This window comes from Rhinoderma darwinii, chromosome 1 (genome assembly GCF_050947455.1).
Source record: "Rhinoderma darwinii isolate aRhiDar2 chromosome 1, aRhiDar2.hap1, whole genome shotgun sequence".
Classification (NCBI taxonomy): domain Eukaryota; kingdom Metazoa; phylum Chordata; class Amphibia; order Anura; family Rhinodermatidae; genus Rhinoderma; species Rhinoderma darwinii.
Window position 1 is genome coordinate 187,216,352 of NC_134687.1, and position 13,867 is coordinate 187,230,218.

A 13,867-nucleotide genomic window follows, 5' to 3' on the forward strand; every position below is an offset into this window, starting at 1 on the left:
TTGACAGGGCCAGGCAGTGTAGAAGACGTGATCACGTCTGGCCCCGCATTCTTCTGAGCGCGCCCGCACCTTGGCGCGAGCGCAGTACACCACCCGGGTGTAGCGTAACATAATCGGCACATGTGCAGTAGAGCTAATTCGACCCGTGAAACTTCACTGCTGTACTGCGCCGATTCGGAAGCCGAGGCACGGGTGCGCTCAGAAGAATATGGGGCCGGGCGTGATCTTGTCTTCTACACTGCCTCGCCCGGTCAATCAAAGAAGTGAGGGAGGGACGGACTGGGGATAGAAGGTAGAGCCATTTGGAGCAATGGTGACACCCTCTTGCTCCAAAGAGCTCATTTGCATATGAAAAATAAAGTTATTATCGCTGCATTGGAGCCACTCACCTGAAAAATGAAAACAGCATTATATTCAGGTGAGGCTACAATATATCACTTTGCTGCTGCTTTTATAGGGCAATTTCTGGGGACAGACTCCCTTTAAATAAGTACATATAAATACATGCAGTTTGTGCTGCTAGCTTATTAATGGCTTCTTTAACCCTTTTATAACCAGAGGTGTTTTGAGCCTTGATGCCCAGAGCAAAGTTTAACTTTTTGGAATGCTACATATTTTGACGTTATGGGTTCCCTAGCAACTACACAATAGTAGAAGCAGCGGCTGCTGCATTCGGGGTAGCATTGCTCAATATTAGCACTGCATTCAGGACTTTTACAGACAGGGAACTGATTATTTCAGTTCCCTGTCACAGTATGAGAACAAGTTGTCTGTGTGACAGCCCTATCCAGGCGATAGCACTATGTGCAGGAGTGCACAGAACCATCAGAGGCAGCACGAAAATGAACGGGCAAATGGTACGGGGACCATTTTATTAGCCCATTAATTTACAGTATGTGGGGCAGGCAGGAAGCGGTAGGAATTTCCTAGAATTCTTTCTGTGGGAAACAGCTTGCGGTACCGTCTGTAAACATTGTCAAAGCTTCATTTTATACTGTTCGGATATGTTTACAAATAACTGAATTGCTGCAGAGCTTCCATCTGGATTTGCAGGCAGAAAATCCGCAGTGTAGTAAAGTAGCAGCAAAGTGCTTGATATTTTACCAGATCTCATCCACACTCTACAGAAAATTTCTGTGTAGAAATTCAGCTGCGGTGCAAATTTTTTGATCTGCAGCATAATTCACATGGTTGCGGAAAGGTTGTGTACTGGTTAAGAATTTTCCCCATCAAGCACAAAGGAAATGTAAAAATCTGCAACAAATACCAACTGTTGCGAATCCGCAGCAAAAAATCCCAGGGTGGGAGATTTAAAAAAAAAAGTCCTATTTCCAGTTTAAAGTCCCTGCACATGTATTGGATTTGTTTCCATCCAGATTTAAGGATGAAAAACCACATCCACGTGCTGCTGAACATTTTCCGCACGGACGTCAGAGCATAATGCAGATTTTCAAACAGAAGGGAGTCGACCATTGGAAGAAGAAGTCATCAGGAACACAAGCCATCATGAGATGGTAAGAAAACTGACAGGTCAGGACATCAACAACTGTCAGTTTTTGCCAACACTTTGAACAAACCAAGCCGAGGAGTGTAGGTCAAATCGATTCTTCTGGCAACTTGTTTTTTGGGGGAACTATGCGGAGGCAAAGCCCTAGTAGCTATTAATGCTCTCCATAGCTGGCAGTTCATACTGCAGGATTAAATTACACTTAGATACATTAGCACTATGGCAAATTGACCACTTCTAGGTGTATGCTGACCTGATGAGCAGTACAAGTCACTTTTGCATTATGCTCATATAATCTCCATACAACAGCCACTGTACCCATATAATGAACTCAAGTGTTCCACTATAGAGTTCATATAATGCCAGCTACAGTTCCCATAAATAGTGCCCATATAATGCCAAAATGCTCTTACAAAGCCAGCCATAGTTCAAATGTAATGTCAGTCATTGTGCCCATATCATTTGCTCCTGCACTGAACTCTTCTAGTGACAGCAGGAAGTCACATTTAACCTGCCAGTTAGTTAGAGGGCACTCCCATGTGGGTTCCTCCTCCGATCTGAATAGCTGTCTGAAGGTGTATACAAACATGTGCTGGACCGAAAACTAAGGAGCACAACCCAAAGCACTATTCTAAATAGCAGAGATAATGATTTCCCTTTGGAATAACAGGCTGGAAATGTCTAAAGATTCTGCATAGAAGCTTCACAGTATCAGTGAGGGGCGTCTACTGCTGCAGATGTTACACAAATCCTTTATTTTTATTCAAGACGCTCAGATGTTCAAGCCAAGCACCATGGGCAGCTGTACAAAGGAAGCCCATGTCAGCATGCAGATGTATTTATTTTGGGAAGTTCTGAACAGTTAAACACGATAAATGGAGCACTCAAACTTCCTAATGTGAACTAGTTATAAATTGCTTACATTGTATATGTCCTGCTGGTTCATATAGGCAATCAGTCTGTATGAATAAGATATGTACTGCACCTTGCCCTCTATAGCCATGCTTCTTATATTCAATCCATAGAGACAATCCTGCAGCAGTCCTAGGCCTCATTCACATGGCAGAGCTTTGTGCACGGAGCCTGTACAGCAGCACATGGAAGCACTATGTGTGTGTTATATCCTGCCTCTGTATTGTACTGCTTTATGCCGAAAACTTCCTCCACCTCCAATACCTCTGTAAGGCTACATTCACACGAGTGTTTCAGATTCACGCGCGTGAATCTGGTCAGTGTGTGTTGCGTTATCAATTAGTGTGCTTAGCGAGTGGCATGCAGTATTCACGCACCCGCAAATCACATCTTTTTTTTTTCTATTATTTTCAATTAAATCTATGCGCAAATCACACACCTCACGCGGATGTGCATCCGTGTGCGGTGCGTGATTTTCACGCACTGGTTGACTTCAATGGGCACGTAGATGCGTGAAAACGCACCGATATAGAACATGCAGTGAGTTTCACGCAGCGGACTCTCGCTGCGTGAAAACTCCTGCATGTGTGAACGGCCCCATTGAAATCAATGGGTCCGTTTGCTGCGCGTGATTTCCATGCGCAGCATACAGACGTTATTCACGTTCGTGTGAATGGGCCCTAATACGTATGTAATAAGGCGTGCCACAATTTTATCGATCATTACAAAGTATGTATGCCTGTATGACATCAGAGGCATAAAAGAGGTAGAGTAGGGGCCCATCGACTGATATAGAGCCATTACGCAAGATCAGCAGGAGATAATTCTATCATTATATACATTTGAAATTTGCTTACACTTTGGTTTAAATAATATAGATCGCACAATGAACAGGGAGAAGCGGTATATCCAGCACTCTTGTAAAAAAAAAATAGGTTTTATTTGGTCATGTTAAAAAGACAGGACAGTTAAAATAATAATCCCTGGACCACGCTTACGCGTTTCAAACCTCTGGGGTTCTTAATCATAGCTTGATTAAAGAGGCTCTGTCACCACATTATAAGTGTTACTACGTAATCTGATAGGCGATGTAATGTAGAGAACAGTGTTTTTTATTTTGAAAAACGATCAATTTTGAGCAAGTTATGCACAATCAGTGTCATACACTTCTCTCCATTCATTGTTAGCAGTACTCGCGAGATCACGTGTGCTGTCATTCACACAAACTTTACCGAATTGTCGGGAGTGTGAATAGACATCGCGTCCTGGCTGGAGGTGATGTCTATTCACTCCCAAGACACTTCGGTAAAGTTAATATGGGAGTATGTGACTGCACAGAGTGATCTCGCAAGATCACGCTGTGTTACGAGTACTGCTAAAAATGAATGGAGAGAAGTGCATGACGCTGATTGGTCAGTGTCATACACTTCTCTTCACAGTTGGTAAAAAAGTAAAAACACGCCCAGTTGTCTATTAAGAAACTAATTAGCATAAATCTAAAATTGTGCATAACTTGCTCAAAATTGATTGTTTTTCAAAATAAAAAACACTATTGGCACTTATAATGTGGTGACAGAGCCTCTTTAAGAACCCCAGAGGTTTGAAACGCGTAAGCGTGGTCCCGGGATTATTATTTTAACATGACCAAATAAAACCTATTTTTTTTACAAGAGTGCTGGATATAACTCTTCTCCCTGTTCATTGCCTTATATACCTGCTGAAGACTCAAGACTTGTCTCAGGATATCTTCAAGCACCAATTTCATTGGCAACGTGGTCCGGATAAATGCATGAAATAATGCAGTGGAAACGTGGTGAGCGAACCCTTGCATATTTTTTATATATGTATCTCCTCCACAGTTGTTGCAAAATTGCATGCGGTTTCTATTGTGATATTTCGATTCATTTTTTTAATTGTGACCATAGCCATAAAGACATTTTCAGCTTCTTGATCATCACCATGTATTATATCTGACCAGACTTCATGGTAATGTGTTTTTGTAGCCCACGGACATCCAGTACTTATTTCCTAATCACGTGTCACTTGTGAGAGCTATCTTTCAGCTACTTTGAAATTTAGAATCACAAACTTCCGACAAGACAAATTAGAATTTCTTCAAAAGGGAACTGCCCTCTGGTGATATGTGATACATTGAAGGCTGTCTGGACAGGAATTGAACGCTAGATTAGGCCAACACCCTACTGAGTTCTTTATTCCCCCCCAAAAAATGTTTGAGAAGACACAACTGTGTGTGTATTGCAGAGTGAGAATATTTGATTTCTTGTTATTTACTAGTGTCTGAAGTAAAAAAAAAAAATGACTTAAAAATGATAAAAATATGTTCTTGCAAACAAGAATACTACAACCCAAAGAGACAGTAATCCATGTTAGTAAAATGCAGCGTATAAACCAAAGTCAAAACATTCACGTTTTCAGCTTTTCCTCACTTCGGCTTGTAGCCATATTTACGCACATAAATATGAGGAGGAAGTCCATGTATTTTTTTAGCGATAAGCAGTGTGAATAACTTAGTATAATACTGTAGTCATAGGGAAGCAGCTAAAGTACAATTTGCCTGTATGTGGCTGCCAACATAAATAAAATCAATTTGCCCTATATGATTTATAAAGAATTGAATGTATGCTACAGTAATAAAATACTGTTTACTTGTTTTACTAACTGGGCGTTGCGAATAGACGTGTATGATGCTGACGAATCAGTGACCAGTCAGCATCATGCACTCCTCTCCATTCATTTACACAGCACATAGCGTTCTTACTAGAACGATGTTCAGCCACATACACAAGTGTCCTGATAATGAATACACATGACCTCCAGCCTGGACGTCATGTGTATTCAGAATCCTGACACTTCTGAATCTTTTCTGTGAGATTTCCAGCAAGCCACGCGTACTCTTGTTTACCTCGTAATCTCACGAGATTATGCGTGGCTTGCTGGAATCTCACAGAAAAGATTCAGAAGTGTCAGGATTCTGAATACACATGAAGTCCAGGCTGGAGGTCATGTGTATTCATTATCAGGACACTTGTGTATGTGGCTGAACATCGTTCTATTAAGAACGCTATGTGCTGTGTAAAGGAATGGAGAGGAGTGCATGATGCTGATTGGTCACTGACTCGTCAGCATCATACACTTCTATTCACAACTCCCAGTTAGTAAAACAAGTAAACACGCCCAGTTAAAAACACAATACACGCCCAGTTGGACATACGAAAAAAAACACGCCCCGTTGTCCATTTCAAAGCTCATTTGCATATATATATAAAATAGCTCATAACATGGCCAAAAATGAAAGTTTTTCAAAAAAACAAAAAACTTTACTGTTATCTACATTGCAGCGCCGATCACATGCAATAGGAGATAGGGATTTGAGAATCTGGTGACAGAGCCTCTTTAAGAAGCCAAGGATATGATCCGTCCTTGCTACTAACGGCTCCAGCTCAGGCTGGAATCCGCTTTAAAACAATACATAGATCGCAGCCTGAGCTACAGCAGGTTGAAGTAGGAGCCGCATATACTTGCAGCTCTCATTTCAGCCTGTGTTGGGGGGTAGGTTTTAGCAGGATGCAGGAAGAGAAGGAGAATCTGTGATTCTCCTATTGTCTCTGTATGGCTGTAGAGCTTCTAAACTTTTGGTCATGCTATTAATCACAGAGCTCTGGGTCACATATGTAGGGGGGGGGGGTCTTTTTTTCCAGAAAAGGAGTGAGAGGATGAGCAGCAGGTTATCCAATCACCCCTTTGAGCCTAATTAGGCAGTTTATGGACTTCACGACCCAGCTGTTTAGAAGCATCCGAATAACGATGTCAATTAAATCAAGCACTCGCACCACACACAAAGATCAAAAGTTTATACATTTTACAATGTCCCTATCCTGTCTGTACCCGAGCTTTAGCATTAAATCTGCTGACCGCTTCTACAGCGATACCCATTACACGCTACAGTCATAGTGATAATGATTATTACTAGAGCGCGTGATTTACCTACAGCGGGCTGTGTGACATTAACTACAAGGGGGGCTGTGTGGCACTACCTACAGGGGGGCTGTGGCAGTATCTACAGAGGGAAGTGTGTGGCAAAAAATTTACAAATGCAATTCATCCGATTTTATGCAAAACGGGTCAAAATCGGCTGTTAAAAATGGAAACACAGCCCGGAACGGAAACGGAACGGATGCAAAACGGCCGGGAAAAAGTCCCAATACGGCAGTTTTTATCGGCCGACACTCGGACCCTGTCGTGTGAATAGAGCCTTACAGCTTTTTGCAGAGTCCTTTTTGTTTGCATAAAGGGTCTGCTTGAGTACGCATTTTAGTCACAATTTTTGGTGTGTGTACATTATTAAGTTGTATTGGTATACACAGTATGCTGTGTGCTCTCAAGAAAAAAAATATTTTGATAGCATAGTGGCTGTTTATGGTGTGCAGTATACATTTTTCAAACATTTGTGGATGACAGCCAAAAATTGTATGGCCTTCATTTCAGCATCTCTGTTGATGTAAACAGTTGTGGTATATATGAACATTGAACATCTGGAGCAATATAGCTGCCAGCAGCACGACAAGATGACTGCAATTTTCGGTCTCTTCAATTCTGGTGATTTTATGGAGCCATGTGCATATAGACATATGCATAAATGGTATGTATGTGCGTTGCATCTAATTATCTGCTTGTGTACACATATATAATTTTTTATGCAGTTTTATAAAACAATAATACAATATTTCACACAATATTGCATAATGGTGCCTGTATGTATAAAGTGCTAAGTGGTATTTTGACAATGTGACTTGTTTTTACTTTTAGAAAATATATGAGTATGGGGGTTGTAGTATGATTGTTTTTTTTATTTTGTAATTTAGGTTTTATTTGTACATGTCAAAAATGTGAATAATGTCCGGGTGCGCAAAATGTCTAAAAACCCTTGGCAGCGAAAGGGTTGAATAATCAGAGGTCATCAACCACAGGCTGAGCACAGACCAACTGACCTAGGCGGAGGAGAGACAAGGAAGAGATGTTGGGCGCACAGTAAAATACATGGACTGCCGAGTTTCAGCTCTCCGTTCTGGCTCGCAAAGAGCGGTCTCAAACAAGGGACACCCCCTCCCCCTCTAACAGAGCATATTAACAGGGGTCGTGTTTATAGGGCAGACATCCACATAAACATCCACGTAAAGTTGACACGCACAGTATCACATAATTCTAATTTGATAGTGGCTTCTATAACCTCTACAGACCTATTCCATGGAAAACATGCTGACGGTGAAATGAGCACTGACAGATCTTTCCATGCTTCTTCTGATTGCAGTCTCTAAGAGCTCAATGTTGTCATCCTTCCCGTTACTACACAGGGCTCCCACTAATTTCCTCTGCTTCCTACACTTACTGTGTCTGCCAATGGTAATGAAACTCCCTTGGGAGCCAGATAATGACAAACCAGACAGAACCTTTGATTTTTATTAAAAATGCCTCAGCATACTCAAAACTAATCTTTTCTTTCTAATAATTTTATTTTTACAGAAACCTATGCATTGCTTTAAAGAAATACACATTTTATATCATATTTCCAGTGACTTCTTGAAAAAAAACTAATGGATTACTCCATTTTAATGGTGGAGTAACAAATTACTAGAAGAACCAACAACGTCAGACTGTGGGGCACATCAGAACACCAGAAGATTAATGTTTTTTGATTGTGTAACTTAAAAGCTATGTAAAACTTTAAAAGTGATTTTTTTTTTAAATAAAAAAGGTCAATCAGTGTATTTTGAGCAACTTTATAATTAGTTTTTATTATAAATTACTTTTACTTTATGAGATACAGCTGCTCTGTATTCTGTATATAGAACAGCTGTATGCAGAATCCTGTACCCGTCAGGTACACGGGACTGGTGGGTTCAGTGTCAGAATACAGAGCAGCTGTATTTAAAAAAAGTAAAAATAATTTTTAATGAAAACGAAAAATAAAGTTGCACAACCACGGATTGACCTTTTTAATAAAAATAAAAAAAATCGATTTAGAAGGTTTACATAGCCTTTAAAGGGGTTGCCTGAGATGAGAAACAGTACCATCCTAGTCCATCGGGTGTCGGGTTTCACGCTACATTCACTTGAATGGGGTGGAGCTAAGGTACTCGATATAGTCCATGGACAAGAGTGGTACTGTATCATGCAGTCCCTTTACTCATAGGATATTTGTCAGACGGGTTTGAAATTGTAAATCCGACCATCCCTATGTTTCCCAGAGGGATAAGTGGTGCTACTGCTGCTTTTCTCACTCCCCATATTGAAAGGACATGCCTGATTAAAGAGGCTCTGTCACCAGATTTTGCAACCCCCATCTGCTATTGCAGCAGATAGACGCTGCAATGTAGATTACAGTAACGTTTTTATTTTTAAAAAACGAGCATTTTTGGCCAAGTTATGACCATTTTTGTATTTATGCAAATGAGGCTTGCAAAAGTCCAAGTGGGCGTGTTTAAAGTAAAAGTCCAAGTGGGCGTGTATTATATGCGTACATCGGGGCGTTTTTACTACTTTTACTAGCTGGGCGTTGTGTATAGAAGTATCATCCACTTCTCTTCAGAACGCCCAGCTTCTGGCAGTGCAGACACAGCCGTGTTCTCGAGAGATCACGCTGTGACGTCACTCACAGGTCCTGCATCGTGTCGGACGAGCGAGGACACATCGGCACCAGAGGCTACAGTTGATTCTGCAGCAGCATCGGCGTTTGCAGGTAAGTCGATGTAGCTACTTACCTGCAAACGCTGATGCTGCTGCAGAATCAACTGTAGCCTCTGGTGCCGATGTGGCCGACACGATGCAGGACCTGTGATCTCTCGAGAACACGGCTGTGTCTGCACTGCCAGAAGCTGGGCGTTCTGAAGAGAAGTGGATGATACTTCTATACACAACGCCAAGCTAGTAAAAGTAGTAAAAACGCCCCGATGTACGCATATAATACACGCCCACTTGGACTTTTACTTTAAACACGCCCACTTGGACTTTTGCAAGCCTCATTTGCATAAATACAAAAATGGTCATAACTTGGCCAAAAATGCTCGTTTTTTTAAAAATAAAAACGTTACTGTAATCTACATTGCAGCGCCGATCTGCTGCAATAGCAGATAGGGGTTGCAAAATCTGGTGACAGAGCCTCTTTAACTGAGCTGAATGGGAAGGTTTATGAAAGGGTCAGAGAAGTGAGCTAGCTATATAGCCAGAACCATCTCAATTTAAACACCAATTCATCTTTAAAATAAGAATGATGAGGCTGAGGCCTCTTTAGACATTTGCAGTCTAAGGCCTCATGCACACGACCGTGGTGTTTTTCTGGTCCGCAAATTCCAGGACCGTGTTCATGTCATCCGCAGTTCATCCGTATGTAATCCGCAGTTCATCCGTATATAATTCGCAAAATGCGGATGAAAAAAAAAAAGCCTAGGTAAAACAGGATGACGACAGAACTCATTCCCGGTCGTCGCCTAGCAACACTTCCGCAAATCCGCAAAACTGCGGATGACACACGGAGGTGTATCCGCAATTTCCACGGGCCCATTGACTTCTATTGGCATGTCCGCAGCGCATTTGCGGCCCGTAATAAGACATGTCCTGAGTTTCTGCGGCACGGATGTGCGGACATGCGGAGAGCCGTGAAAACACGGATAGTGGGTATGGCCACATAGAAATGAATGGGTCCGCAATTAACCCGTGGATTTGCGGTGGAATTGCGGAGGCAAAACCACGGTCGTGTGCATGAGGCCTTAAGGTTAAAGGAAATAGATCACTGTTTTTTATTATTCTTACTAATTAAAAGTATTTATTATATTATATTGTTTTCTCTCAGTTACTTTTATTTTCTGATTGTATATTATTTCTTTGATTTATTTTATGGGGCAGACATTTTCTATAGAGCTATTGTTCCAAGCTGGAAATAACAGCTCTATAGACGGACGTACAACAGGCACTGCGTATAAGAGAAATGGGACGGGAGACGAGCCTTTATACTCCTATGCAGCAGTGTGAACTGAGCATGCTCCCTCCCCTCTCCCTGTACGGAGAGGGAGGAGATGTAGAGCAGAGGGAGGCAGCCTGTCACTCTCAGCACTGAATACACAGTATTGTCATTATAGAGATATGTATTGCCATGCTGCGGGTGTGTATTCCCCACATGCTGAGGCTATTCTTCTCAGGGACCCCCTGCTGATTACAATGAGGCTTGGCAATACACATCTCCATAACACAACTCCCTGTACTGCAGTGTGCACAGTGTGAATTCAGCGCAGTTATGGAGGGGGGCTGTGGCTGACAATTATGGGTGGGGAGCTGGCAGATATAAGGGGCCGTAATAGCTCCCTAATAGCTATCGTAATATAAGAGTGGTATTTCTTAATTATTTAAAAACATTTTAGAATATTTAGGCCGGCCGTCGCAGTAGGAACAATAGACCCCAAATGGGGTTATTCACACGACCGATTTTTTTGACGGCCCGGGAAACCCGGCCGTCAAAAAATGGGACATGCCCTATTTTCGGTCGTTCTGTCAGGGATCATTACTATGTATATTGTTTGAAAAATATTATCCTCACACATATGTATATACATTTCAGTTCTTTGTGTAATATACTGATATATAATAAGTTCTTTGTTCATGTCGGACACACCTATGGAAGGCACCGCCCCCTGGAATGCAAGAAGAGTGTGCATAAGAATTTGCAGCTGAGAAGCCGGTGGGGGGCTTGGGCACTCCCACATCTCTAGGGAGGAGGCATGTGTCTTTTTCTGTGTTTCTTTGTTCTGAATAAAGTTTGTCTTCCTCCTGGCTGACTGAGGGAAAGATGTCTACCAACATTACTCTGTGTGGTGTACTTCTTTCCAGGCATGCCTTCAGCTTTCAATTTACAGAGGTGGTTATTCGGTGTGAAATACGGACCTGACAGTTCTCCCTGCTCCCAGAGAAGTCTATGGGGCCGGGTAATACATGGCCATCACTGGAATGTGTCCCCGTGTCTTCTGTCGCTCGCTCTCTCTCCTTCTCCTCCTCACAGTGCAAAGTGCATGTGAGGAGGAGGAGGAGGGTATTTTTTTGCTCCCTGTAGGAGCGAAATCCCCAATCCCCGGTCACAGCTTCGGCAACGCTGTAGCCGGGGATTCTGCTTCAGAAGTGTCTGACGTCACTGTGTCCATAAGGCACTTCTGAAGCGGAATCCCCGACCCTGTGGCCGGTGTTATCGCTCTAGAAGTCCCTGACTTCACGGTGTCCAACAGGCTCTACTCTACTTTTATACAAATCCATGGCAGAAATCTGCAAATAATCAGAAGCACTTGAACACCAGTATTTCGTGCTAACAGAAAATTGAACTCCCTGACATGTCCTCTTGATAAGGTTTAATGTTCTAGTCGGCCATTACGGAATTATCTTATTTTTCAAAGTTGGAAACCACTATTGAAAGTTTATGTAGAGCCCATGGGGAACAGAATGAACAGTGCATAAATCTATATTTTGATGAACTCCCTCCTCTCTCCCAATGTTCTGCCTAGGTGTCACAGTATTTCTGCCAGGCTGTAGTTCTGGCATTCATTCATGAATTAGGAAGCTCAATGTTATAGGTACCACCCAGCAGAGATGTGCTCCGTTTGGGTCTATAAATAACACTATGAAGTTTGGTGATACATGATGCCCGTAGCATCCAAACACGCAACAATCAAATATGCTTACCCTGGAGATGGTCAACGGCATGTTGAAGTCTTTGCCACCTTGAAGTCTGAATCCCCAGGGAGCTGGCCCTACCAATGATACACTGTAGTTGCTCATATTGTTTCAAGTTTAGAAATGGAAGATCCAAATATCCAAAAATGTCAAACTGCAAAATAAAGATGACAAAAAGGTTATGATTATGATTTCATGATCAATTAACCAAGATAAAAGTAATATTGGCAATTCAGCAATTGAAGATTATAAAAATTGGATCCCTAGCCTTGCTTATTACAGAACAAGGCTGCTTCTGCATGAACAAACACGCCACATGTGCTCATACTTGGAATAGATCTCCTGCCGTTATTATTGACGCAGATTTCACATAGAAAAGCTGGCAGATTTCAAAACGGGGATTATTTTAACTGAATAACGCTTATCCGCATGCAGATCCGCTGCACATAATCCTGCACATTTGCGGCAGAAATCTGAGATAAGCTTCGGATCCTGCAGTAAATACGTGACTGATTTGCCATAAGTGTGAACATAGCGTAAAGGAAAGTCTTTTCTTTCCTGCTGGATCCACTGAATTGAAAAATGAATGTGTGATTTAAAATAATAATAAAAAAATATATAGAAGAACCAAATCGAATAATTCCAAGAATGGGAAACATATTATTTTCTTTTCTCTTTTACCAATATATCATAAAATAAAAATGCACTAAATATACCCCTAATGCCACCAGCAGAATATGCTCAATGCACTTGCGTATGTATGTGGGTGTGTAAAAAAAAAAGAGGACTTTGGAAGTGAAAGATTTAATACTGTGCATTATAATGATCTTTGGGTTTGGTTCTAGTTTCCAGACATCAAAAGTGGCTTTTGAAGAAGAGTTTACTCATTAAATAGAATTAAACCCTAGTTACCATCAAATGATGTATAAGATGGAGGTACAGAGAAGTCAGCGAAAAGAAGAACACGTTTAGTAGGTGCTTGAGGTCCGTATAATATTTCATGTATAATTCCTGCAGCAGCAAAAACAGTCAAGAGTTACAGAAAAAGCCTATTTGTCAGTTCAGTATGTATGTCCAGCTGGCCGGTGACCAGTGAGTGCGGCACATGGGGTTCCCAGGGAAGCAAGCTATAGGATCAGGTCTCTGGTTTCCCCCTGCAGAAAGCATTAGAACAGCAGGTGCTGGGAGCTGGGAACAAAACGCAGTATTTTATTCTGCTTAGAACCTGTTTGTAGCTTCATTTTTTTGGCTGGGGCTAAAACTCTGTCCGATTAGTACACCCAACAAAATACTCAAGGCCAACTATGACATCATATAGAGTATGCTCCATTGTGTCCACAAATACCCCCACCCATGACTGCCTTTGGTATGCTCAAGTTCAATGGATAGTAAAAAATCTATATTACCAAAAATGTTATAACCTCTGAATTGTAAAACTATTATAAAAATCCAGGAATGTCACTAGTTGCACCAAGTCCACATTATTTTTCTGTTCCAAACCTGACTTTACAAGACAATGAATGACGGCATTTTCTCACAATTTCATTCACTTCCAAACCCACATCATTACTTAATTATCCAATGGAAAAAAAAAATACATGTACTATAAGGGTATGTTCACACAGCCTATTTCGGACATTTTTCGGGCCGTAAAGGCCCCAAAAAAGGCTGAAAAATCGGAAGCAGAACGCCTCCAAACATCTGCCCATTGATTGTAAA

At 41.6% G+C, this 13,867-nt stretch overlaps 1 protein-coding gene across 2 annotated transcripts in view; it reads right to left on the reverse strand.

Annotated features, from left to right (window-relative positions):
- Positions 1-13,867, reverse strand: part of PDLIM5 (PDZ and LIM domain 5) — a 195,230-nt gene that overhangs the window by 171,176 nt on the left and 10,187 nt on the right. For both annotated transcript variants that reach the window (XM_075860656.1, XM_075860657.1), the window contains exon 2: positions 12,158-12,302. In XM_075860656.1, coding sequence (XP_075716771.1) covers positions 12,158-12,253 — 96 coding nt within the window. In that variant the 5' untranslated portion in view covers positions 12,254-12,302. The remainder of the gene's footprint in view (positions 1-12,157; positions 12,303-13,867) is intronic.